This window comes from Chiloscyllium plagiosum, unplaced genomic scaffold (genome assembly GCF_037043375.1).
Source record: "Chiloscyllium plagiosum isolate Xiang-an unplaced genomic scaffold, Cpla_swu_hap1 HiC_scaffold_30, whole genome shotgun sequence".
Classification (NCBI taxonomy): Eukaryota; Metazoa; Chordata; class Chondrichthyes; order Orectolobiformes; family Hemiscylliidae; genus Chiloscyllium; species Chiloscyllium plagiosum.
The window spans coordinates 4,272,052-4,296,508 of NW_028270168.1; the positions used below are offsets into that span (position 1 = coordinate 4,272,052).

At 42.7% G+C, this 24,457-nt stretch overlaps 2 protein-coding genes across 2 annotated transcripts in view; both read right to left on the bottom strand.

Annotated features, from left to right (window-relative positions):
• Positions 1–13,638, bottom strand: part of LOC122563405 (digestive cysteine proteinase 1-like) — a 35,505-nt gene extending 21,867 nt beyond the window's left edge. Inside the window, exons 1-5 of the mRNA XM_087976970.1 lie at positions 13,620–13,638; positions 8,698–8,754; positions 3,869–3,961; positions 2,882–3,054; positions 1,242–1,482 (exon numbers count right to left, since the gene is read on the bottom strand). Of these exons, the coding sequence (XP_087833096.1) occupies positions 1,242–1,482; positions 2,882–3,054; positions 3,869–3,961; positions 8,698–8,754; positions 13,620–13,638 (583 nt within the window). The remainder of the gene's footprint in view (positions 1–1,241; positions 1,483–2,881; positions 3,055–3,868; positions 3,962–8,697; positions 8,755–13,619) is intronic.
• A 3,789-nt stretch (positions 13,639–17,427) lies between these two features.
• Positions 17,428–24,457, bottom strand: part of LOC122563473 (digestive cysteine proteinase 2-like) — a 47,562-nt gene continuing 40,532 nt past the window's right edge. The window contains exons 10-11 of the mRNA XM_043717226.2: positions 21,129–21,318; positions 17,428–17,930 (exon numbers count right to left, since the gene is read on the bottom strand). Coding sequence (XP_043573161.2) covers positions 17,743–17,930; positions 21,129–21,318 — 378 coding nt within the window. The 3' untranslated portion in view covers positions 17,428–17,742. The remainder of the gene's footprint in view (positions 17,931–21,128; positions 21,319–24,457) is intronic.

Sequence of the window (24,457 nt, forward strand, 5' to 3'; positions counted from 1 at the left end):
AGAGGGCAGTTAAGAGTCAACCACATTGCTGTGGGACTAGAGTCACATGTGGGCCAGGCCAGGTAAGCATGGCAGTTTCATTCCCTAAAAGTCATTAGTGAACCAGATGGGTTTTTCTGACAAAGGACAATGGATTTATGATCATCATTAGATTCTTAAGTCCAGAATTTTAATGAATTCAAATTCCACCATCTGCCACGGCAAGATTCAAACCCAACTCCCCAGAACATAGTCTTTTAATCCAAAGAACAAGGCAAACGATAATATCACTGGGCCATCGCCTCCCAATTAATATTGAACAGTTAAGCATTTCAAACTTGCAACTTGTCACTTGTAACTCTTCTCTCTCCAACTCCTAGTTCCTTCCTCCAATATGTACCACTTCAGAACCATCTTATCCCAAATCTTAACCTACATAGATCCATAAAGCTCTACAGCACAGAAAAGGCCCTTCGGCCCATCGAATCTACAGCAGTCAGAAACAAGCACCTAACTATTCTAATCTCATTTTCCAGCTGAAAATGTGTTGCTGGAAAAGTGCAGCAGGTCAGGCAGCATCCAAGGAGGAGAATCGACGTTTCGGGTGTGAGCCTGTCTTCAGGACCAGCACCATTTTCCAGCACCAGGATAGTGATCTGTATAGCATGACATTGCAAATGCACATTTAAATACATCTTCAATGTTATGAGGGTTTCTGCCTGTATCACCCTTACAGGTAATGAGTGACCATTCCCTTACAAGGAAAACACTCGTCTTCCAATCAGCATCCACCAAAATGTGACAGGGAACACAACAAGGCATGCAAGGTTAATGGCCAAATGCTGGAAAATGGGATTAGAACAGTTCAGTGCTTAATTTTGACCAGTGCAAACTTGATGTTCAAAAGATTTTTTTTGTGTGCTGCAGATCTCTATAACTCTAATATTGTATTGCATCAACAGAACCTTAGCACACTGCCACATTGTAAGTCATGAAAGCAGGGTGTTAATGTAAATTAAAACAATCATCTTGGGGCAGCTCTTAAACACAAAGAGAAAACCCCCAGGAACATCAAGACTTTGAGCAATTTAATCAAAGTTTCTGGAGCCAATCAACAGGGTCAGTGGTCCAGTCACTCTTCCCACACACATTCCTTCAAACTTCAAGACTGACTTTTGAAACAAGTAAATAAAGGGAAATTATAACCACATAACATGCTGGTGCTGCACAAGGCTGCAGCATTTGTCTGCTGGATCTTTTACCTTTAGGAAGTTTGAAGACGTTTGGGTCCACATCATACTTCAATTCATTGTAATCTATTTCGTACTTGTCATAATGTCCACCAAACAAGGTATTGTATCCCATCATTTCATAATGGACAGGAATGGGGCCTTGACTGGAACTGGAAAGCCACATGGTGTAAGTATTCTTCTTTTTATCTACCACAGTGACATTTTGCCATACACTGCAATGACATCCTTTGAAATCCTCTTCCTTTATGAACTAAGAAATAAGTATATATAAGAACACAGTTACCAGCAAGATTTTGCATCAGTTTAATTTACCTTTAGCTTCTTTGTAAAAATGTGTTCATTCATGGTAATTTGCCTCAGCAGTACTTATTGCCCAGGAGTAGGTGATGGTGAGCTGCTGCTCTTAGCCTCCGCAGTCTGTGAGCTGTAGGGATACCCACAGAGCTGTGGAGAGGAGGGAGTTCCAGAATTTTAACCCAGTGACAATGAAGGAACAGAAATATCGATCCAATGTTCATGGTGGTTGTGAATTGGAGGAGATTGTGAATGTGGTGGTGTTCTCACTAATCATTCATAAGATGAGGGTGTCACTGGCTAGGCCAGTTTTTATTGCTCATCCCCATCCCTAGTTGCTCAGAGGGCAGTTAAGAGTCAACCCCCACATTGCTGTGGGTCTGAAGTTGCATGTAGGCCAGAGTAGGTAAGGATGTCAGATTACCTTCCCTAAATCACATTAATGATCTAGATGGATTTTTCCAACAATTGGCAATGTTTCATGGTCATCATTGGATTCTAGATGGCAGAGATTGCAGGTTTCGAAGGTGTAACTAGAGGGTATTTGGTGAATTCCACAGTGCATCTTGTAGATGGTAAAGATATTTTCTAATCAGCATGCTCCAAGATGTTATTACACACATTGGAGCAGGTGGGACTTGAACCCATGCCTCTTGTCTCAGAGGTAGGCACACTGCCACTGCACCATCCTGCCATCTGCTGCTACTGTGTCAGCGGTGAAGAGAGTGAATGGTGAAGATGGTGACTGGCTCACGAATAGATAGTAATCCCTCCTCCTTATTGTTATGGGGAGGTGATGGTCTTATTGCTGGACAGCCAAACCAGAGACCCAGATAACATTCTGGGGACCTGGGTTCAAATCCTGCCACAGTAGATGGTGAAATTTGAATTATATATATATATTATCTGGAATTAAAAGTCTCACAATGACCATGAACCTATTGTCAATTGTCAGGAAAAAAACATCTGGTTCATTAATGTCCTTTATGGAAGTAAACTGCCATCCTTACCTTGTCTGATCTGGCCTACATATGACCCACAGCAATGTGGTTAACTCTTAACTGCCCTCTGGGCAGTTAGGGATAGGCAATAAATACTGCCTAACCAGCAAGGCCTTCATCCTGTGAATGAATAAAGGACACAAAATTATGGCCTTTCCTTCAGATATCAAATAGAATTCAAAAGGTTAATAACTTTATTCTAATGCAAGGAAGGAGTACCTGAACATTTCAGCTTTGATTAAATGAACTCATTGTTAAAATTTTCAGCAACAATTTCCTGGTTTGACATGATGCCATTCAGTTCTGTGTCATTAGCATTTCAGTCCTTTTCCTTTTGATCATACACATCCTCACCTGAAAACTTTGCAAAGCTGGAATAACTGGCTGTGCAGTGATAGGATTATGGATGGTCCCATTTAGTTGAAAGCATTTGATAACATTTATCTCAGTTTCTGTAGTTGCTGGAGAAATTTTGTAACTAATTCCAGCTGGCTTTTCAAATCCATGCTGTAGGGTTATAACCTGACCTGTTAAGTTGGTAGAAACATTTACTAAAGATTTCTATATTAAAATATAAAATAAATAGCATCAATTCTTTACAGTAGATTCTTATGCTCATGACCAGCTTAGTTCTGAAGATATTCTGCCTTCAGCAGTAATATAATACTCATTTTGCTCTTCTAACAAATTATAAAGTTATCAACTTAAAAAAAGTACAAATTTCCTACAAACTGCCACTCTCATGGTCTCAAATCCAGGCGTTCCAGTCAATGTACAAGTTTTTTTTTAAACAGAGACTGAGTTTAGAAATGAGATGATCTCTTTGAAATGTACAAGATTTTGATAGAGCTTGAAAGGACTGACACTGATACTGTCCCCCTCCACCACTTCCCTCCCAGCTGGGAATCTAGAACACTGTCGGGCACAGTCACAGGATAAGGGGCCAATCATTCAGGCTTGAGTGAAGAGATATTTCTTCTAGGCTGCAGATCTTTGGAATTTTTTTCTGTCATTGAACACATTTAAGGCAGACATAGATTTTAGACATTTCAGAGACAATTGTGAACAAAGATAACAGCTGTAACGATATTGAGTGACAGAACAGGCAGGGGGGAATACAGTCTTCTCTAACTCTGATATTCCATCTTCTTATGATTTCCTCTTTCATTAACCCAGAAGACTAGAAAGTGAACTGAGCCTAAAACTCTCCCAATATTGTCTTTCACCAAATTCACTCAGAGTCTAAATTTAGGTAAATTCAGAGCTGAAACAAGTGCTTTCGAGTCATTATGATATTTCTCAGACTGGAGAGAGAGAGTAATTTACAATAATTTACGATACCATGATAGTATTCAACGCGGCTGACTTGCCCAGAGTAGTTGTACCAAGCTTCAAATGGTTCTTCAATCTCAGCGAATGGCAAAATAATAGTCCCTGTCAACAAAATGATTTACAAAGTAAGTTTGACTGATGAGGTGCAGGTCAAGTACAAGCTTCACTAACAAAACAAGCAACATCTGATCATTCTCAATTGTTCATTATTTATTCTGGTCAACAATCAAAAGATAAAATTCAATTTCATATACTTTACACAAATTGTTGAAACAAAGTTACAAAATTGTATCTTTTCTATAAACTGGAAGTATTTTAATTTGATCTCCTTGACACTAGATTGTAACTTAGCATCTGTGCCTTTAGCTGTTAAAGCACTAAACTACTTACATCTCTATCCTTGTTTATGGCATCTCTTAACATCTAAGCTTTTAAACCAAGAATTTGGTCATGTGTTCAAATGAAACTCATCTAACAATCCTGTTTGATAAAACTCCTGTAAATTACTTGGGAGTTTTCTTTTCCTAATAAAAGCTGTAATTGGAAGCACATCATATGAATCGGGCTGAAAAAGAAAATAAATTCTAGTATAGGCTTTTGTTATACATGCAAACTCCTTTGAAAAACATATTGTCACAAGTCCATATATTTATGAAGAAAAATTGTTAATTAGGTCGACAGCATTTTGTAATCTAACTAATTTTTGGTAGCTGAACAAATCAGGGACAGATCAGCAAGACAGATCATCTCCCAAACAAAACAAAAACAACATAATTCTCACTTGCAATATCATATTTCTTTGTCAAAAGATCATGTGCTCACCAAAGTGCTAAAAATTATACACTAGCTTTGAAAACTAGAAAATTTTAGCTCAGCAGTTTTTCTAAGTCTGTGCGTTTCTCTAAAGCAGTGAAACCAGAACATACTGGAACTATTGTAAAGATCCCTGGAGTCCAATAATCTTAAACAAGTGATTTGAATTTCCAATGACTGACTTAAATAAACCTCATGGTAAGATTTCATGTTGAAAGCCCTTAAAGTTACAGAAGAACTAAATTAACCATGAGTAAACATGGCCATCTTATACAGAAGATGACAGAAAAGATATTCACCATTTTAACCATGACTGAAAACTTTATCTCGAGTAAAGTTTTGCAGCCTGCTTGTCACAGAATTGCAGTTTTTAACTGGAGGTAGTCCAAAATTATTTCCACCTTCCAACTAGAGTCATAGAAATGTACAGCATGGAAACAGACCCTTTGGTCCAACCCACCCAAGCCGACCAGATATCCCAACCCAATCTAGTCCCATTTGCCAGTACCCAGCCCATATCCCTCCAAACCCTTCCTATTCATATACCCATCCAAATGCCTCTTAAATGTTGCAATTGCACCAGCCTCCACCACTTCCTCTGGCAGCTCATTCCATACACGTACCACCCTCTGCATGAAAAAGTTGCCCCTTAGGTCTCTTTTATATCTTTCCCCTCTCACCCTAAACCTATGCCCTCTAGTTCTGGACTCCCCGATCCCAGGGAAAAGACTTTGTCTATTTATCCTATCCATGCCCCTCACAATTTTGTAAACCTCTAAAAAGTCACCCCTCGGCCTCCAATGCTCCAGAGAAAACAGCCCCACCTGTTCAGCCTCTCCCTGTAGCTCAAATCCTCCAACCCTGGCAACATCCTTGTAGATCTTTTCTGAACCCTTTCAGGTTTCACAACATCTTTCCGATAGGAAGGAGACCAGAATTACACACATTATTCCAACAGTGGCCTAACCAATGTCCTGTACAGCTGCGACATGACCTCCCAACTCCTGTACTCAATACTCAGGTTTTGCAATTCCTGTGGTGACAGGGGAAGGTGTCAGGATGGGAGGGTGGGTTGTAGGGGGGCATGGACCTGACCAGGTAGTCACAGAGGGAATGGTCTTTGCAGAAGGCGGAAAGGGGTGGGGAGGGAAATATATCCCTGGTGGTGGGGTCTTTTTGGAGGTGACGGAAATGTCGGCGGATGATTTGGTTTATGCGAAGGTTGGTAGGGTGGAAGGTGAGCACCAGGGGCGTTCTGTCCTTGTTACGGTTGGAGGGGTGGGGTCTGAGGACGGAGGTACGGGATGTGGACAAGATGCGTTGGAGGGCATCTTTGACCACGTGGGAAGGGAAATTGCGGTCTCTAAAGAAGGAGGCCATCTGGTGTGTTCTGTGGTGGAACTGGTCCTCCTGGGAGCAGATACGGCGGAGGCGGAGAAATTTTAACATCAGTCAGTCAGTCAGTCACTCCATCTTTCTGTCCTATAATGAGCCACTTTCTCTGGATTGAGAGAAAGAGAGGGATTGAGTGAGATGAATGTGGGTGGCACAACTGTTAGTGCCAATGCAGGTGGGGGAAACATGAAGTGTCCTCTGTAAGGGAATAGACAGTGCAGAGACTGCACAAGGTTACACACATGGAGGGTGGGGTGGGTGAGAGGGCAATGTTGAAAGCGATAGCGAAAGTGCAATAGAGCATGAGGATTGGTGGGACGTGGTTGCAATAAAAGAGAGAGAGCAAATGTGAGGTGTTGGAGAGAAGATGGTAGCACTAATCCCTGGTAGTGCAGACACTTCCGGATATTTCTCCTGATGGCTGGGACTATACTGACCCAGGTGGCAACTATCGACCAAGCTGGCAGGGTCTGGTATTGTGCCCACACTGCTGGTCCTGTGGCAAGTGGTTGGACCCCTGCTGTGCCACCCTATCCACCAGGACTTGGAATTATATTGTATTTTCACTGATGCTGGGTTAAAATCCTGGATTACCCTCTCTAAGGGTATTGTGGATCATCCTACAAATGTGGACTCACCACCACCTTCTCAAGGCAGCATCTAGGGATGGGCAATAAATGCTGGCCCAGCCCGTGACACCCACATGCCATGAGTGAATTTCTAAAAATTCAGATCAAGATAACCCAAGAAAACAAATACTCCATTCTTTTGTTATTCAGCCTCTCATATCTTACAATGTTCAGATAATTCTTACAAGTTTCATAATTTAATTGTAAGTAGTTTCTCCTGCAGACTGTCAACAGGTTCTATTAATAGTGTCGGCTCATACTAACTCTAGTCCATTATTTCACAATAGGCGTTTCTCCCTTTTAAAACTGCTGTGAACGCAACAAAGAGATGGATTGCTTAGAAAACCACAATGTTGCACAACAACAAAATCGTATTCCAATACGACATCGACACTTCCACCTCTTAGAGATGTACAGCACAGAAACAGACCCTTCAGTTCAACTCATCCATGCTGACCAGATGTCCGAACCTAAGAGTCCCATTTGCCAGCACTTGGCCCATATCCCTCTAATCTTTCCTATTCATATACCCATCCAGATGCCTTTTAAATACTGCAATTGTACCAGCCTCCACCAATTCCTCTGGCAGCCCATTCCATACACACACCACCCTCTGCACGATAAGATTGCCTTGTAGGTCTCTTTTATATCTTTCCCCTCTCACCCTAAACCTATGCCCTCTAGTTCTGGACTCCCCAACCTCAGGCAAAAGACTTTGTCTATTTATCCTATCCATGCCCCTCATGATTTAATAAATCTCTATAAGGTCATCCCTCAGCCTCCGACTCTCCAGGGAACACAGCGCCAGCTCATTCAGCCTCTCCCTATAGCTCAAATGTACTTGACTTTTGCTACTGACTGTTGACAATAATATAAGGACAGTGGCTCAGTAGCTAGCACTGCTGAGCCACCTAACTAGGGACCCGGTTTCGATTCCACCCTTGGGTGACTGTCTGTATGGAGTTTGCATATTCTCCCCGTGTCTGTGTGGGTTTCCTCTGGGTGCTCCGATTACCTCCCTCAGTCCAAAGATGTGCAGGTTAGGCGAATTAGCCATGCTAAATTGCCCAAAATGTTAGGTGCATTAGTCAGAGGGAAGTAGGTCTGGGTGGGTTACTCTTTGGAGGGTTGGTGTAGATTTGTTGAACTGAAGGGCCTGTTTCCACACTGTAGTGAATCTAATCTAATCTAAGCACTCCAACCCTGGCAACATCCTTGTAAATCTTTTCTGAACCCTTTCAAGTTTCACAAAATCTTTCCGATAGGAAATAGACCAGAATTGCATACAATATTCCAATAGTGGTCTAACCAATGTCCTGTACAGCCACAACATGACCTCCCAACTCCTTTACATAATCCTCTGACCAATAAAGGAAAGCATACCAAACACCTTCTTCACTATCCTATCTACTTTCAAAGTACTGTGAACCTGCACTCCAAGGTCTCTTTGTTCAGCAACACTCCCTCAGACCTGATCATTAGGTGTTTAAGTCCTGCTCTGTTTTTTGTTCTACCATTTGTCAACATTTTATCCAGCCACTCTGCATGGTATTACCACCTCCAGAGGGAGTTCCATAGAATTGATAGAGCACAGATAAACAAAAACAAATACAATTCCATCTAACTTCTTCAAACAAAGGAGTAAGGTCATTTGAATGGAAAGGCAATGAAAGCACTGTTGTCACACGTAAATTTTAACTATGTTCACCTAAAAGGTTTAATTTCACATCCATTTTGCAAACATGAGAAAAATCCCAAATGGCATTTCTAGTGCAAAGTAGGGCTCCCATTAAAAACAGTGCAGTGAGACAGGTCAATTCAGAAAATGGCATCATGATTATTCTGATTTTTTGGGGGTAAATACTTCTTCTCTGTTTTGTTTTACTTCTCATCTGCAAAAGCTTTTGGTAAAAAAAATGTAAATTAATATATCCAATGTTTGCTCAAATAAATTCTTGCTCTTTTTTCAAAAATCTTATTTGAAAACAATGTGGACCATACCTGAAATATGGTAAACATCTGGAAATGTAGGGACATTTGAAGGCTTGACATTCACCACTAGAGAAAACAAATAGTTTAGTTATTTAGTTATCTATGAACACAACATTTTTGGTTGTGACTATTATATTTGTCTCTCAGACAGTGGGTTTTGTTTTTGTGATTCACTTTAATTTGGAAATTACGTTAGCTTTATTTGTTTTGTCTTGTAGTAAAATATTTTAATATAATTAAAGAGGTCTCTAACAATTATTTACCCAAATAAGCTAAGATACACAAAGAAGGCAGAAGAATAAAAGCAAATTTCTTGAGACGCTAAAGATCTTAAAAGTAATTAGGAAGTACTGGAGAAACTCAGCAAGTCTGGATGTGTATGGTCATACTGGACTTGAAACATGAATTCTGTTTCTCTCTCCACAGATGTTGTCAGAACTGGTGAGTTTCTCCAGCAATTTCTGTTTGAATTACAAAGAAAACAGAACTAGTATGCTTTTTGGACCATCACCCAGTTTAATAAACTCCAAACCAAGTTATAGAGAAACCAATAGTGCTAACAATTCTAAAAAAACCTATACATAGAACATAGAACAATACAGCACAGAACAGGCCCTTCGGCACACGATGTTGTGCCGAACATTTGTCCTAGCTTAAGCATCCATCCATGTACCTATCCAATTGCCACTTAAAGTTCGCCAATGATTCTGACTCCGCCACTCCCACAGGCAGTGCATTCCATGCCCCCACCACTCTCTGGGTAAAGAACCTACCCCTGACATCTCCCCTATACCTTCCACCCTTCACCTTAAATTTATGTCCCCTTGTAACACTCTGTTGTACCCGGGGAAAAAGTCTCTGACTGTCTACTCTATCTATTCCCCTGATCATCTTATACACCTCTATCAAGTCACCCCTCATCCTTCTCCGTTCCAATGAGAAAAGGCCTAGCACGCTCAACCTATCCTCGTATGATCTATTCTCCATTCCAGGCAACATCCTGGTAAATCTTCTCTGCACCCTCTCCAAAGCTTCAACATCTTTCCTAAAGTGAGGCGACCAGAACTGCACAGAGTACTCCAAATGTGGCCTAACCAAAGTCCTGTACAGCTGTAACATCACTTCACGACTCTTGAATTCAATCCCTCTGCTAATGAACGCTAATACACCATAGGCCTTCTTACAAGCTCTATCCACCTGTGTGGCAACTTCCAAAGATCTATGAACATAGACCCCAAGATCCCTCTGCTCCTCCACCTTACTAAGAACCCTACCGTTAACCCTGTATTCCGCATTCTTATTTGTCCTTCCAAAATGGACAACCTCACACTTGGCAGGGTTGAACTCCATCTGCCACTCCTCAGCCCAGCTCTGCATCATACCTAAGTCCCTTTGCAGCCGACAACAGCCCTCCTCACGATCCACAACTCCACCAATCTTCGTATCATCTGCAAATTTACTGACCCACCCTTCGACTCCCTCTTCCAAGTCATTAATAAAAATTACAAACAGCAGAGGACCCAGAAGCGATCCCTGCGGAACTCCACTTGTAACTGGGCTCCAGGCTGAATATTTACCATCTACCACCACTCTCTGACTTCGACCGGTTAGCCAGTTTTCTATCCAACTGGCCAAATTTCCCACTATCCCATGCCTCCTGACTTTCCGCATAAGCCTACCATGGGGAACCTTATCAAATGCCTTACTAAAATCCATGTATACTACATCCACTGCTCTACCCTCATCCACATGCTTGGTCACCTCCTCAAAGAATTCAATAAGACTTGTAAGGCAAGACCTACCCTTCACAAATCCGTGCTGGCTGTCCCTAATCAAGCAGTGTCTTTCCAGATACTCATAAATCCTATCCCTCAGTACCCTTTCCATTACTTTGCCTACCACCGAAGTAAGACTAACTGGCCTGTAATTCCCGGGGTTATCCCTATTCCCTTTTTTGAACAGGGGCACAACATTCGCCACTCTCCAGTCACCTTGTACCACCCCTGTTGACAGTGAAGACGAAAAGATCATTGCCAACGGCTCTGCAATTTCCTCTCTTGCTTCCCACATAATTCTAGGATATATCCCGTCAGGCCCAGGGGACTTGTCTATCCTCAAGTTATTCAAAATGTTCAACACATCTTCCTTCCTAATAAGTATCTCCTCTAGCTTACCAGTCCATTTCACACTCTCCTCTTCAACAATACGGTCCCTCTCGTTTGTAAATATAGATATTAGAAATCAGAAACAAAACAAAATGCTGGAAAAACTCAGCAGGTCTGGCAACATCTGTGGAGAGAAAGCAGACTTAACGTTTCAGGTCCAGTGATCTTTCTGCTAAGGTCATTGGACCCCAACCATTAACTCTGCTTTCTCTCTACAGATGCTGAGGACCTGCTGAGTTTACCAACAATTTCTGTTTTTGTTTGTGGTAACAATTCTCTTTGTCCAAAACCAAGTCCACGCATCATTTATTGAAGTCTAGAAAGCTTAGGTAAAACTGGCAGAACTAAGGTTTAAGTGCATCAGGTTTCACAGGTTGGTGCTGGTGCTTAATCAGCCAAATCGCTCTCTGGCCTCTCCAAGACACAGTACCAGGTAATATGTTCATTAGCTTCCAAACTCCCTTATATCTTTCAGAACTACCTGGAATCTTAATTCTATCGACCCCCAAGGTTCTCAGCCCAACTAAGGAGACATTGCTGGATCTGGTGCTGGGAACTGAATTGGGAAAGACGGGCCAAGTGTCCGTGGAATGCTTTGAGTAGGTGACATCCTGTATCATAAGGTTTAGATCAATAATGGGAAAGAACATGAAATAATCTAAAATAGATCTTCTACATTGGAAAAGGTCCCATTGCAGTGTGATGAGATGGGAATCCAGCCAGGATTAAATGGAACTATAGACTGACAAGAAAAACTGTAATGGAAAAATGGATGATGCTTAGGAAAAAGCGCTATGAATACAGGCTGGGTACACTGCAACAAAGGAACCCAAAACTAGAGTTCTTTAGATAATGAGGATTATGATGAAATTAAAAAAGAGGGTTTATGATGCATATCAGGTGAATTCTTCAGGTGATAGGGCAAATCCAACCAGTTGAGTGAGCTGGTGAAGAGGAAAGTAAAAAAGAATGAGAATTGAAAGGCAGGCAACATATAAGTGAACCTAACAGGGGAGTTTCTCTAGTATTCTCTGTGAATACTTCGTGAGTTCTTTGTACTGATTCTTAATGAGGAAGAAGAATCAATCTATTGATATAAGTGGAGCTGATGGAGGCAATAGATAGTATGAAATTTGAGAGGTAGGAGATAGCAGAAAGGGGAGATAGGTTACCTATTCCTGATGACTTCCATCCCCATTTCAAAGTTGTCATGGGCCAGAAACAGGCAAATGGGACTAGTTTACTTTGGAATTATGCTTGGCATGGACTGGTTAGACCAAAGTGTCTGTTTCTATGCTGTATGACTAGACAGCTGGAGAACTTTCAATCCACTGTAAAGTGGAAGATGCCAGATGATAAGAGAGCAGCAAACATGTCCCACTCAGTCGAGAACATATAAAAGCACTTGTGACTGCAGGCGATTGAGTCTAATATCAGAGATGGCGGTAAGATTTTCGAGTCGATAACCAAGGAGAAACAAAACCAGTAAGTACTTGGAAAGGCTTGAGTGATTTAAGGAAAGGCAGCATGGAAATTATAAGAGGAAGGTTGTGTTGGATTGATCTAGTTCAATTTTTTGAGAGAAGTAATTAATGAAACCCTTAAACAAGCCAACGAAAACACCCCAGCCAGGTACGTATAAACTAGAGATTAAGCAACGTGCTAAATCAGATTTTGCCCCATTCAGATCAAACTCCTTTTGCTGCCCTGCGGCTGAGTGATTTAGATTCACCACCAAAACAGAATCAGAGACAGTCAGCTGACAGACACGCCACTCGAGCCATCGAGAGTGAGATAGGGAGAGTATTGGGAGCGGGACAGACGCCGGCATTCCGGGAAGAGAGTGGGTGAAGCTGAGGGAGACAGATGAGGGGGCGAGGGTTTCAAGGGGCTGAAGATGATTACCTGACAAACAGCTCATCAGCAACGCCACAATGCCGCCCCTCCTCAGCATCTCCATCACCTGGAGCTCCCTCACAACCACCTCAACCTGGGGGCGTGGGGGGAATGTCACTCATTCATCCCCCCAACCAATCAACACCAACCAAGGAGGTGGGGGGCGGGACTTCTCTCACAGAACAACCAATCAGCATCGCTCAATGGGGGGCCTCAGCCATGGGCGGGGCTGCACATCAGCCCCGCCCAAGCACAACCCCCAAAATCCATCCCCCACCCCCACCCCCCAAACCCTTCACACACCCACCCATTCCAAAGTCCCTCACACACATCCACACCCACCCCCAAAACCCCTCACCCATCCCCCAAAACCCCTCACACACTCTCATCCACCCCCAAAACCCCTCACACACCCCCATCCATCCCCAAAATCCTTCAGACACATACCCCCAAAACTCTTCACACACCCACCCCCAAAATCCCTCACACACACATCCACACCCACCCATCCCCCCAACCCCTCACACACCCTCATCCACCCCCAAAACCCCTCACACACACCCATGCACACCTCCACCCACCCCCAAAACCCCTCACCCACACCCTCACGTACCCACCAAACCCTTCACCCACACCCCTCACCCACCCCCCAAAGCCCTTCACACACACATTACCCCACCCACCAAAACCCCTCACCCATACCCCCACCCACACAACCCACCCCTAAAGCACCCACACCTATACTCTCATCCCACCACCCAAAACCACACACTCTCCCACTTACATCTCCACACCCCAAACAACCCACATCACAAACCCACCCCCAAAAAATACCCACACTCTCCACCCATCCCCCAAAACAACACATACCCCCCACCAGCTTCCCCATGTGCACCTACATGCACATCCACACGAGCTCCTCCAACTCACAACTCCCAAAACCACTCACAACACCACCACCAGCCCAATCTCTAAAACCACCCAGACCTCCACCCACACCCCCATTCCTAACACTACCCATACTACCACTAGCACGCCTTCCCCAAGAGACATTTGGACATGGTCATGGGGCCAAAGTGTTGCAACCTTGGGAGCTAGCCATAAACAGCCCTACCACAACGTTTGGCTAAACTGCAGTAATTAAACACTACAGAGGATACAGCGAAAACAAACATTGATTTCAAATGGGACAGTCGAGAGAAATTCTCCTTCAAAGTGAGATCTAAGGATATGCCTTGAATTAGAATTTTGACTGTAATTTATTATTGCAGGCTGTCCATAGTTTCCCTTAAAAAAGCAAAGAACTGCAGAACAAAGGCAGAAATTGCTGGAGAAACCCAGCAGGTCTGGTAGCATCTGTGAAGAGAAGACGAGGTAAATGTTTCAGGTCCAATGACCTCCTTCAGGACTGGGAATATACATAAGGATTCTGCCCCACAGCCCTCTGTCAGATTGGATATTTGGGCTGCATGGATTGGTTGGACCAAAGGGTCTGTTTGCGTGTTCTATGACTCTATGAGTGGGATGGCAGGATGAAAGTGGCAATGGTACACAGGTAGAATGAAGCAGCAGTGGTGATTGTGCAAATCTATGATCAGAATCTTATCCTGGAGTCATGGAGAAGTTGAAATAGAATGCGAGAGTGTTGAGATTGAGGCATTTCATAACTTGAGCTTTCTCTTCAAAGATCTTGTTTGTGGTTTTTCGGTATATTTTGATTTTCAGAAGTGTGAAGTAGCACAACGCAGCCAAGAGCCTTAACTCTGGATTGTTGTGATTGAGAGATCACTGAGAGAAAAGTGCTGAGAGAAAAGCAAAGCAGATTCTTTACCTCCTTGGAGAGGGTGCAGTACAGATTCCCTCGAATCTGGTCATGTTTACTTCTGAAACTTATAAAATTACTCCACTGCCCAATGGCCCAAACATTTATTAAGAAACAAGACCTACATTAATGTTGCACTTTGTACTGCCTCAGGATGTGCCAAGGGGTTCCCAGCTAATTACAAATGCTCGAGATGAAGGCACTGTTTTAATGTAAGAAAACCTGACATTTAATTTGTCTACAAAAAGGTCCCACAGGTAGTAATTGAATAAATGAATAGATTTGTTTTTGGTAACGCTGGTTGAGGTGTGTGACAGTTTGAAAAGCAAAGCAGATTCTTTACCTACTTAGAGAGGGTGCAGTACAGATTCCCTCGAATCTGGTTAAGTTCAAAGTGTCGGCTGTTCTCAGAAATATACACTGAATCAAACGTCAACTGTACCCGGCAACTGGAATCAATGAACATACTCTCATAATCTCAAGAAGAAAAAGTGATCAGGGACAGACCCAATTAAAAATAAACATCAGAAGACTGACAGCCAAGAGGACACAGAAAAATAGGTGCTAATGCATTTAAACAATTATGGCCTGAGGTTAAAGCCTGGTGTCTCAAGGAGTTTGAACTGAGGGAGTTTGAACTGTATATTCTTTTCATCATTTGTTTGCAGGTCACTATCCCTTTCTAACTTTGTACTCATCTGGATGTGCTTGATGTCATATCATTATTTTTCCTTGAGAATAGCAGGTAACTAATTTGTTCTTTCTTGAAGTGTCCACAGAGGATTGTCACACTAAAGGCTGAGTGCCAGGCATCTCCCCGAGATGCCTCATACAATCAGTTTCTGTCACTTTAAGTGCAGTGACTCAAGTAGCATGACTGGCATCAGACCGATGAAAGTGGGTACTGCAGATGCTGGAGATCAGAGTCAAGATTAGAGTGGGGTGCTGGAAAAGGACAGCAGGTCAAGCAGCATCCGAGGAGTTGGAAAATCGGGAGCCCTTCATCAGGAAATCAGAGTGGCACTGCCTCTCAATTGTCTGCCAGGATTCACACTGAAAACGTGAAAGAACTTATAGACTTAATGGCAAGGTCCTAGGGAATACTGCTGAACCAAGAAACCTTTGAGTGCAAGTTCATTGTTCCTTGATAGTGGAGTCGCAGGTAGGGAGAATAGTGAAGAAGGTGTTTGGTATGCTTTCCTTTATTGGTCAGAGCATTCAGTACAGGAGTTGGGAGATCATGTTGTGGCTGTACAAGACATGGGTTAGGCCACTGTTGGGATACTGCGCGCAGTTCTGGTCTCCCTGCTTTGGAAGGATGTTGTGAAATTTGAAAGGTTTCAGAAAAGATTTACAAGGATGTTGCCAGAGTTGGAGGATTTGAGCTACAGGGAGAGGCTGAATAGACTGGAACTGTTTTCCCAGGAGCTTCGGAGGCTGAGGGGTGACCTTATAGAGGTGTATAAAATGATGAGGGGCATGGATAGGGTAAATAGACAAGGTCTTTTCCCCAGCATGGGTGAATCCAAAACTTGAGGGCATGGGTTTAAGGTGAGAGGGGCAAGATTTAAAAGGGACCTATGGGGTAACCTTTTTATGCAAAGGGTGGTGGCATGTATGGATTGAGCTGTCAGAGGAAGTGGTGGAGGCTGGTACAATTACAACTTTTAAAAGGCATTTGGATGGTATATGAATAGGAAGGGTTTAGAGGGATATGGACCAAGTGCTGGCAAACGGGACATGATTAGGTTAGGATATCTGGTTGGCATGGACAAATTGGACCAAAGGGTCTGTTTCCATGCCGTACATCCTTCCTGCCTGAAGGATTCTGAAAATGTTTGTTTTCTGCCCTCCTCAGCCTTCTAAACTCTTTGGGCACATCCAGAAACTCTGTCCCTTTTCTTTGCAATGAACCATCCTCTTAAATGATCTCTGTCCCAAAGGGGAAAGAAACCAATAAGAAGTCAGCTACATTTGAAAATGATCTTACTGGTCAAACGGAACCTCCATTTTGAGGTCAACAAGACTAGTCAGACCTGTGTGTGTCATTCACTAAAATAAAACAAAGAACTGCAGATGCTGGAGATCTGAAACAAACCAAAATAGAAATTGCTGGAGAAACTCAGCAGCATCTGTAGAGAGAGAAAAACAATATTAATGTTAAAGTTTGATAGGATCCTTGTTCGGTACAGAGTCCTGGTGAACCCATTCAGAAGAAGAATCACTGGACTCAAAACATCAATTCTGTTTCCTCTCTGCTGAGCTTCTCCAGCAATTTCTGTTTTGGTTTGTTTCAGTGTGTGCTGAAAATGTGTTGCTGAAAAAGCGCAGCAGGTCAGGCAGCATCCAAGGAGCAGGAGAATCGACGTTTCGGGCATGAGCCCGTTTCAGTGTGTACCATTCAACAGTTTTACTCGTTTTCCCTTCCTTGTTCCTTCACAATCCCTGCTGTGAGCAGTTAAGGAGTAACGTGTTACCAAGATCTTGGATTTCCAACTAGTTGTCTCTGTCAGCGTTCATGCTCCAGACGAGCTTCCCCCTAACTATTTCACCTAATTCTGTCGGTATGCATCTCCAATCCATTTCCTCAGTGTTTATCCAGGTTCCCCTAAAACACATGTATGCTACATACCTCAACCACTTAATGTGTTCCATATTCTTACCATGCTCTGGTTTAAAAAAAACTTTGTTTCTGAGTTACTTGTTAGATTTTTTAGTGACTATGTTATATTTATGTAGTGGGAAAGCCAATGAATTATATTATTTTGCTGTGCTTTAGCTTTGTGGAGTTTTTAAGAGAATCATTGTGTACATTCTACTCATTTATCAATGAACCAAAGGACCTCATCCCAGAAGAAGAATTCTGCAATGATTTATTAGGACAAATGTTTTCCAACATGAAGCATAAGAGATGTTACATCTGCATAATCACAGATTATGTGCCAATGTGTTTCTCTTCCATCAGTAATGAAAAAGGAGCACTCTGCAACCACATGCACAATAGTTTTTAAGAGTTCACAGTTCAGAAAAGCATGGAAATAAATTAAAGATTAAACTTTATTGATCATTAATGCATTTGTATTTGGTTATTACACTTCACGCTGACGAGGGTTTTGCAATTATCTATGTAATAATAATTTCTGACTAAATGATAATGTAGTTTTTATGAAGTTACTCCAGGGTGACATAAAATGCATCTGTTGCAACTCCACAGTTGTTGTCTTTCATGGACATCAGGATATATCCATCATTTCCCCAGTATGTTGACCAGGAGTTTTTAATTAGCCAGTATGGCTGATCAGCCAGTGTTCCGAAACCAACTGCGAGCACAGCATGATTCAAATCTTTCAGGTCATTTCCTGAAAGTCAGAAAGACCATAACTTTAAAGCACATCAATGCAGTGATTCCCTCACATTTCTTTTGCACAAAGCCTGTCTCAATTTTTCTTTAGCAAATTGCATAATAACATAACACAAACAAGTATGAATCAGGACATTTTCAAAGTAACATGAGATGCCATCCATACAGATAAACTGCAGAGAGCTGCCCTGTTTTTCACTGTATGAGGAACTGTGGCATGTCCTTTTTTCTGGGGTGGAGAGGGCACATACAGAGAAATGGAGACATGGACCAGCTGGTTCATTAGTAAATTGTTCTATCAAAATGGGAAAACATCTGCCAGATATCCGACCAGAGTCATCTTTTTGAGACTCATTCCAAGGAATTGGGAAGTCATTGGTAAGGCCATCAATCAATGTCCTTGTTGTCCCTTAGGTGATTGTGGTGTGACATTTTCTCAACAACTCAATAATTTACTAGGCATTTTCACAGTCAGAGTCCACCGTGTTGAGGATGTAGAGACACTTTTTTTTTTATTCATTCCGAGGAGGCATTTTTTGCCCATCTAATTGCTGTGGGTCTGGAGTCACATGTAGGCTAGACCAGCTAAGGATGGAAATTCCCTTCCCTAAAGGACATTAATGAACCAAGGAGATATTCCGACAATCAGCAATGAATTCATGGTCATCATTAGGCTCTTAATTCCGGACTGCCATATAGGCCAGATTGGAAAGGACAGCAAATTTCCTTCCCTTAAAGGATCATTTGGGATTTTACACAATCCTGTAGTGTAATGGTCACCAATAGTGTATATAGATTTCTATTTCAGCTTTACTTCATTCACTGAATTTAATTTCTCCAGATGACCTGATTGGATTGAGACTCAATTCTATGGCTAGTTTGTCCAAACCTCTGAATTACTAGCTCAGTAACTGCTGTGGTTCTGTTTGCCGAGCTGGAAGTTTTTGTTGCAAACGTTTCGTCCCCTGTCTAGGTGACATCCTCAGTGCTTGGGAGCCTCCTGTGAAGCGCTTCTGTGGTGTTTCCTCCGGCATTTATAGTGGCCTGTCCCTGCCGCTTCTGGTTGTCAGTTTCAGCTGTCCGCTGTAGTGGCCGGTATAATGGGTCCAGGTCTATGTGTTTGTTGATGGAGTTTGTGGATGAGTGCCAAGCTTCTAGGAATTCCCTGGCTGTTCTTCGTTTCGCTTGCCCTATAATGTGGCCATAACACACTGCAGCACACCAGAACTGCAAAAAGAGGAAGAGGAACACCTATACAAGGTATTCGCAAAAAACGGATATCCTCGCAATTTCATCAACAGATGCCTAAGGGAGAGACAACAGAACGAGAACATGCCGCAACCCAAAGGACTAGCCACACTACCATACGTCAAGAACATCTCTGAAATGACAGCCAGACTACTGCGACCACTAGGACTTATAACAGCACACAAACCAACAGCCACTCTCAGACAACAACTCACCAAAACTAAGGACCCGATACCCAGCATGAGCAAAACTAACGTAGTGTACAGAATCCCATGCAAGGACTGCACAAAACACTATATAGGACAAACAGGAAGACAGCTAACGATCCGCATCCAGGAACATCAACTAGCCACGAAACGACACGACCAGCTATCCCTAGTAGCCACACACGCAGACGACAAGCAACATGAATTCGACTGGGACAACACTACCATTATAGGGCAAGCGAAACAAAGAACAGCCAGGGAATTCCTAGAAGCTTGGCACTCATCCACAAACTCCATCAACAAACACATAGACCTGGACCCATTATACCGGCCACTACAGCGGACAGCTGAAACTGACAACCGGAAGCGGCAGGGACAGGCCACTATAAATGCCGGAGGAAACACCACAGAAGCGCTTCACAGGAGGCTCCCAAGCACTGAGGATGTCACCTAGACAGGGGACGAAACGTTTGCAACAAAAACTTCCAGCTCGGCGAACAGAACCACAGCAACGAGCACCCGAGCTACAAATCTTCTCACAAACTTTGAACTAGCTCAGTAACGCGAGCATTACGCTAATCATTGCTTATTTAATATTAGCATATTTAAATATTAATATTTCATTTTTTGAATAATTATTTGTCTATTTAAGAATTAATATTGCATTCTATTAAAAGCAAAGTCACCACTGTCCCTCTGATCCATAGAACAGATGACTGGTGGTTGAACCTGATGGTCACTATAATCTCACGTTAGGCGAGAGGTTGAGAAGGCAAGACCTGCATGGTAACATCAGCTGGTGTAGGAATTGAACCCACACAGCTGATATCACCCAACTTTCCAGCTACCTGAGCTATTCAAATTACTATTTCATGCTAAAAAGCTGAAAAAACTGTGGATGCTGGAAATCAGAAACAAGAGCAGAAATTGCTGGAAAATCTCAGCAGGTCTGACAGCATCTGTGGAGATAAATCAAAGTTAAGGTTTTGGGTCCAGTGACCCTTCTTCAGAACTGAGAGTTTTACTTCAGAGCTCTGAACAAGTGTCATTAGACCAGAAATGTTAACTCTGCTTTCTCTCCACAGATGCTGCCAGATCTGCTGAGATTTTCCAGCAATTTTTGTTTCTATTGCCCCCAATATATACTACTCCCATTTGAAATGATGTTTGCCATTTTTCTGAATCAAACATTTCAAGCAGTAGCCCCAAAGATATAATGTTTTTTGATTACCTGGCAGCTGTTTAGAGCTATTTTCTGTAATTGATTAGATTAGATTACTTACAGTGTGGAAACAGGCCCTTCGGCCCAACAAGTCCACACCGACCCGCCGAAGCGCACCCACCCAGACCCATTCCCCTACATATACCCCTGCACCTAACACTATGGGCAATTTAGCATGGCCAATTCACCTAACCTGCACACCTTTGGACTGTGGGAGGAAACCGGAGCACCCGGAGGAAACCCACGCAGACACAGGGAGAATGTGCAAACTCCACACAGTCAGTCGCCTGAGGCGGGAATTGAACCCAGGTCTCTGGCGCTGTGAGGCAGCAGTGCTAACCACTGTGCCACCGTGCCGCCCAAGCTAATTGCTATGATTACTGCAGGGACATTCATTGCAGCAATGGTTAACTATATTCAAATAATAGGGGTTATATTTATTTGACCATTGAAGTTTATTGTAAAGAAAATTCGATTATATTTCCTATCATTAGCACATTACGGACATTAGAAGACTCACCACAATTTGGCTCATAATAGACCCCATTGCTGTAAAACAGAAAGGATTTAGATTCAACATCAATTCCAACAGCAACTGGGCCATTTTTAAAGATGGCCATTTTTAATGCTGCTGTGTCTCCTGAAGTGACCCTGGTGTAACTCTTCAGCTTGGCTGTAAGTGTGGATTGATTATAGTGGCAGAATCCATTCTAGGAATAATCAACATATCAAAAATAAATAAATAACACATCAAAATATGAGAGGGAACCAGAGAAATAAAACTGAAATCACGACTAAAAATAATCTGCATTCACTATCTGACTTTACATAGTTAAAAATTATACAACACCAGGTTACAGTCCAACAGGTTTATTTGAAAGTACAAGCTTTTGGAGCACTGCTCCTTCGTCAGGTAGCTACAATAGTTGATGAAGCAAAGTAATGGGGTTACATAGAAGCAGTCCCTTTTTTGATTTGATTAAGAATGTTCTGTTGCAAGCCCGGTTCATGTGAGAAGATTGGGTGAATTTCCCCAATACAAAAGAGATCATTTACAATGGAGAATTCAAGGGTGGTGGAGGATTAGCTCACTGTTAAAGATTGTAATGAGTCAAGCCTGCAAAATGTTCACAGTTGGTGTGTACATGAGTAAAATCCTTTTCCTTTCCCTCCCAACAAAGTATGAAATGTTGTCAATTGTTCCACACTCTATCCTTTAAAACAGCAAAGCTGAGAATGGAACTAGCTGATTCACCAAAGGAAGAATTATATTATTAAATTGAGTGGTTGAAATGACAAAATCTAACAGCGAGGGCCGTTTGTGGAGAAAAATACACTTATGAGTTAGATTAGGCTGAAAATGAATATGACACTTCCTTCAAATCCTCTGCTCACTGACAAATTACAGACTTCGACAAAAACTGAATAATTCAATGACTTAGTCTGTGACAGGCTTGAAATATTATGTTATATTGTTCAATGTCCCTAGGAAACAGACATACACAACTGGTAAATAGTAACTAGAGACAGCATGTTCAATATCCTTGATTTATTTGAAGGATTGACAACTCGTGCCATTGCTTTTGTGCAATGAATTGTTCTGATAGAACCATGCTGCCTGAACAGCAGAGAAAGATGGTGCAAGAATTGATAAATACATGAAAGAACAAAGGAAATTGCAAGGTGGGCTTTGGCAGAGAACAGAAGTAAGGGATTAATTGAATAATAAGAATGTTAATTAACTTCTTGTACAGGTCACTTTTACCCCAAAAGAGATTCCAATGATCCAAAAATGTGAATCCTTCTCCCATACACCAGCTCCTCAGCCATGCATTCATCTGCTCTATCCTCCTATTCTTGCCCTCACTAGCTCATAGCACTGAAAGTAATCCAGATATTACTACTCTCAAGGAGCCCCTTTTTAAATCCCTGCCTAACTCTCTGCAATCTCCCTTCAGAATCTCAACCTTTTCCCTTCCTATGTCATTGGTTCCAATGTTTACAATGACCTCCTGCTGGCCCCTATCCCCATTGAAAATATTCTGCACCTTTCCTGGGACATCCTTGATCCTGGCACCAGAGAAGCAACACACCGTTCTGATTTTTTGCTGCTGGTCCACTACTTTTTGTCATTTATATAAATGATTTGGATGTGAGCAGAAGAGGTACAGTTAGTAAGTTTGCAGATGACACCAAAATTGGAGGTTTAGTGGACAGTGAAGAAGGTTACCTCAGATTACAACAGGATCTTGATCAGATGGACCAATGGGCTGAGAAGTGGCAGATGCAGTTTAATTCAGATAAATTTAAGGTGCTACATTTTGGGAAAGCAAATCTGAGCAGGACTTATACACTTAATGGTAAGGTCCTAGGGAGTGTTGCTGAACAAAGAGACCTCGGAGTGCAGGTTCATAGCTCCTTGAAAGTGGAATCGCAGGTAGATAGGATAGTGAGACAGGCCGCCCACTTGCGGAGCGTTTCAGAGAACACCTCTGGGACACCCGGACCAACCAACCCAACCACCCTGTGGCTCAACACTTCAACTCCCCCTCCCACTCCACCAAGGATATGCAGGTCTTTGGACTCCTCCATCGCCAGACCGCAACAACACGACGGTTGGAGGAAGAGCGCCTCATCTTCCACCTAGGAACCCTCCAACCACAAGGGATGAACTCGGATTTCACCAGTTTCCTCATTTCCCCTCCCCCCACCTTGTCTCAGTCAAATCCATCGAATTCAGCACCGCCTTCCTAACCTGCAATCTTCTTCCTGACCTCTCCGCCCCCACCCCAGTCTGACCTATCACCCTCACCTTGACCTCTTTCCACCTATCACATTTCCGACGCCCCTCCCCCAAGTCCTTCCTCCCTACCTTTTAGCTTAGCCTGCTGGACAAACTTTCCTCATTCCTGAAGAAGGGCTTATGCCTGAAACGTCGATTCTCCTGTTCCCTGGATGCTGCCTGACCTGCTGCGCTTCTCCAGCAACACATTTTCAGCTCTGATCTCCAGCATCTGCAGACCTCACTTTCTCCTCCAGATAAGGCATTTGGTATGTTTTCCTTTATTGGTCAGAGTATTGAATACAGGAGTTGGGAGGTCATGTTGTGGCCGTACAGGACATTGGTTAGACCACTGTTGGAGTATTGCGTGCAATTCTGGTCTACTTCCTATTGGAAAGACATTGTGAAACTTGAAAGGGTTTAGAAAAGATTTACAAGGATATTGCCAGGGTTGGAGGATTTGAGCTATAGGTAGAGGTTGAACAGGCTGGGGCTGTTTTCCCTGGAACGTCGGAAACTGAGGGGCGACCTTATAGTGGTTTACAAAATTATGAGGGGCATGGATAGGGTAAACTGACAAAGTCTTTTCCCTGGGATCGGGGAGTCCAGAACTAGAGGGCATAGGTTTAGGGTGAGAGGGGAAAGATATAAAAGAGATCTAAGGGGCATCTTTTCATACAGAGGGTGGTACATGTATGGAATGAGCTGCCAGAGGAAGTGGTGGAGGCTAATACAATTCCAGCATTTAAAAGGCTGGGTATTTGAATGGGTATTTGGATGGGTATTTGAATAGGAAGTGTTTGGAGGGATATGGGCTGGGTGCTGGCAGGTGGGATTAGATTGAGTTGGGATATCTGGTCGGTATGGACGGGTTGGACCGAAGACTCTGCTTCCGTGCTGTACATCTCTATGACTCTATGACTTGATAGCTGTTAGGCATGAACAAGAAATTTGCTTTGAGGTTCAACACAATGGCTACAGATTAGAGGCGAAGAGAAAGCTGCTTGTTGGTATCATGGTTAGTGTCCTTAGCTAGCATATGGAAGGCAGAGCTTCAGTTCATTGAT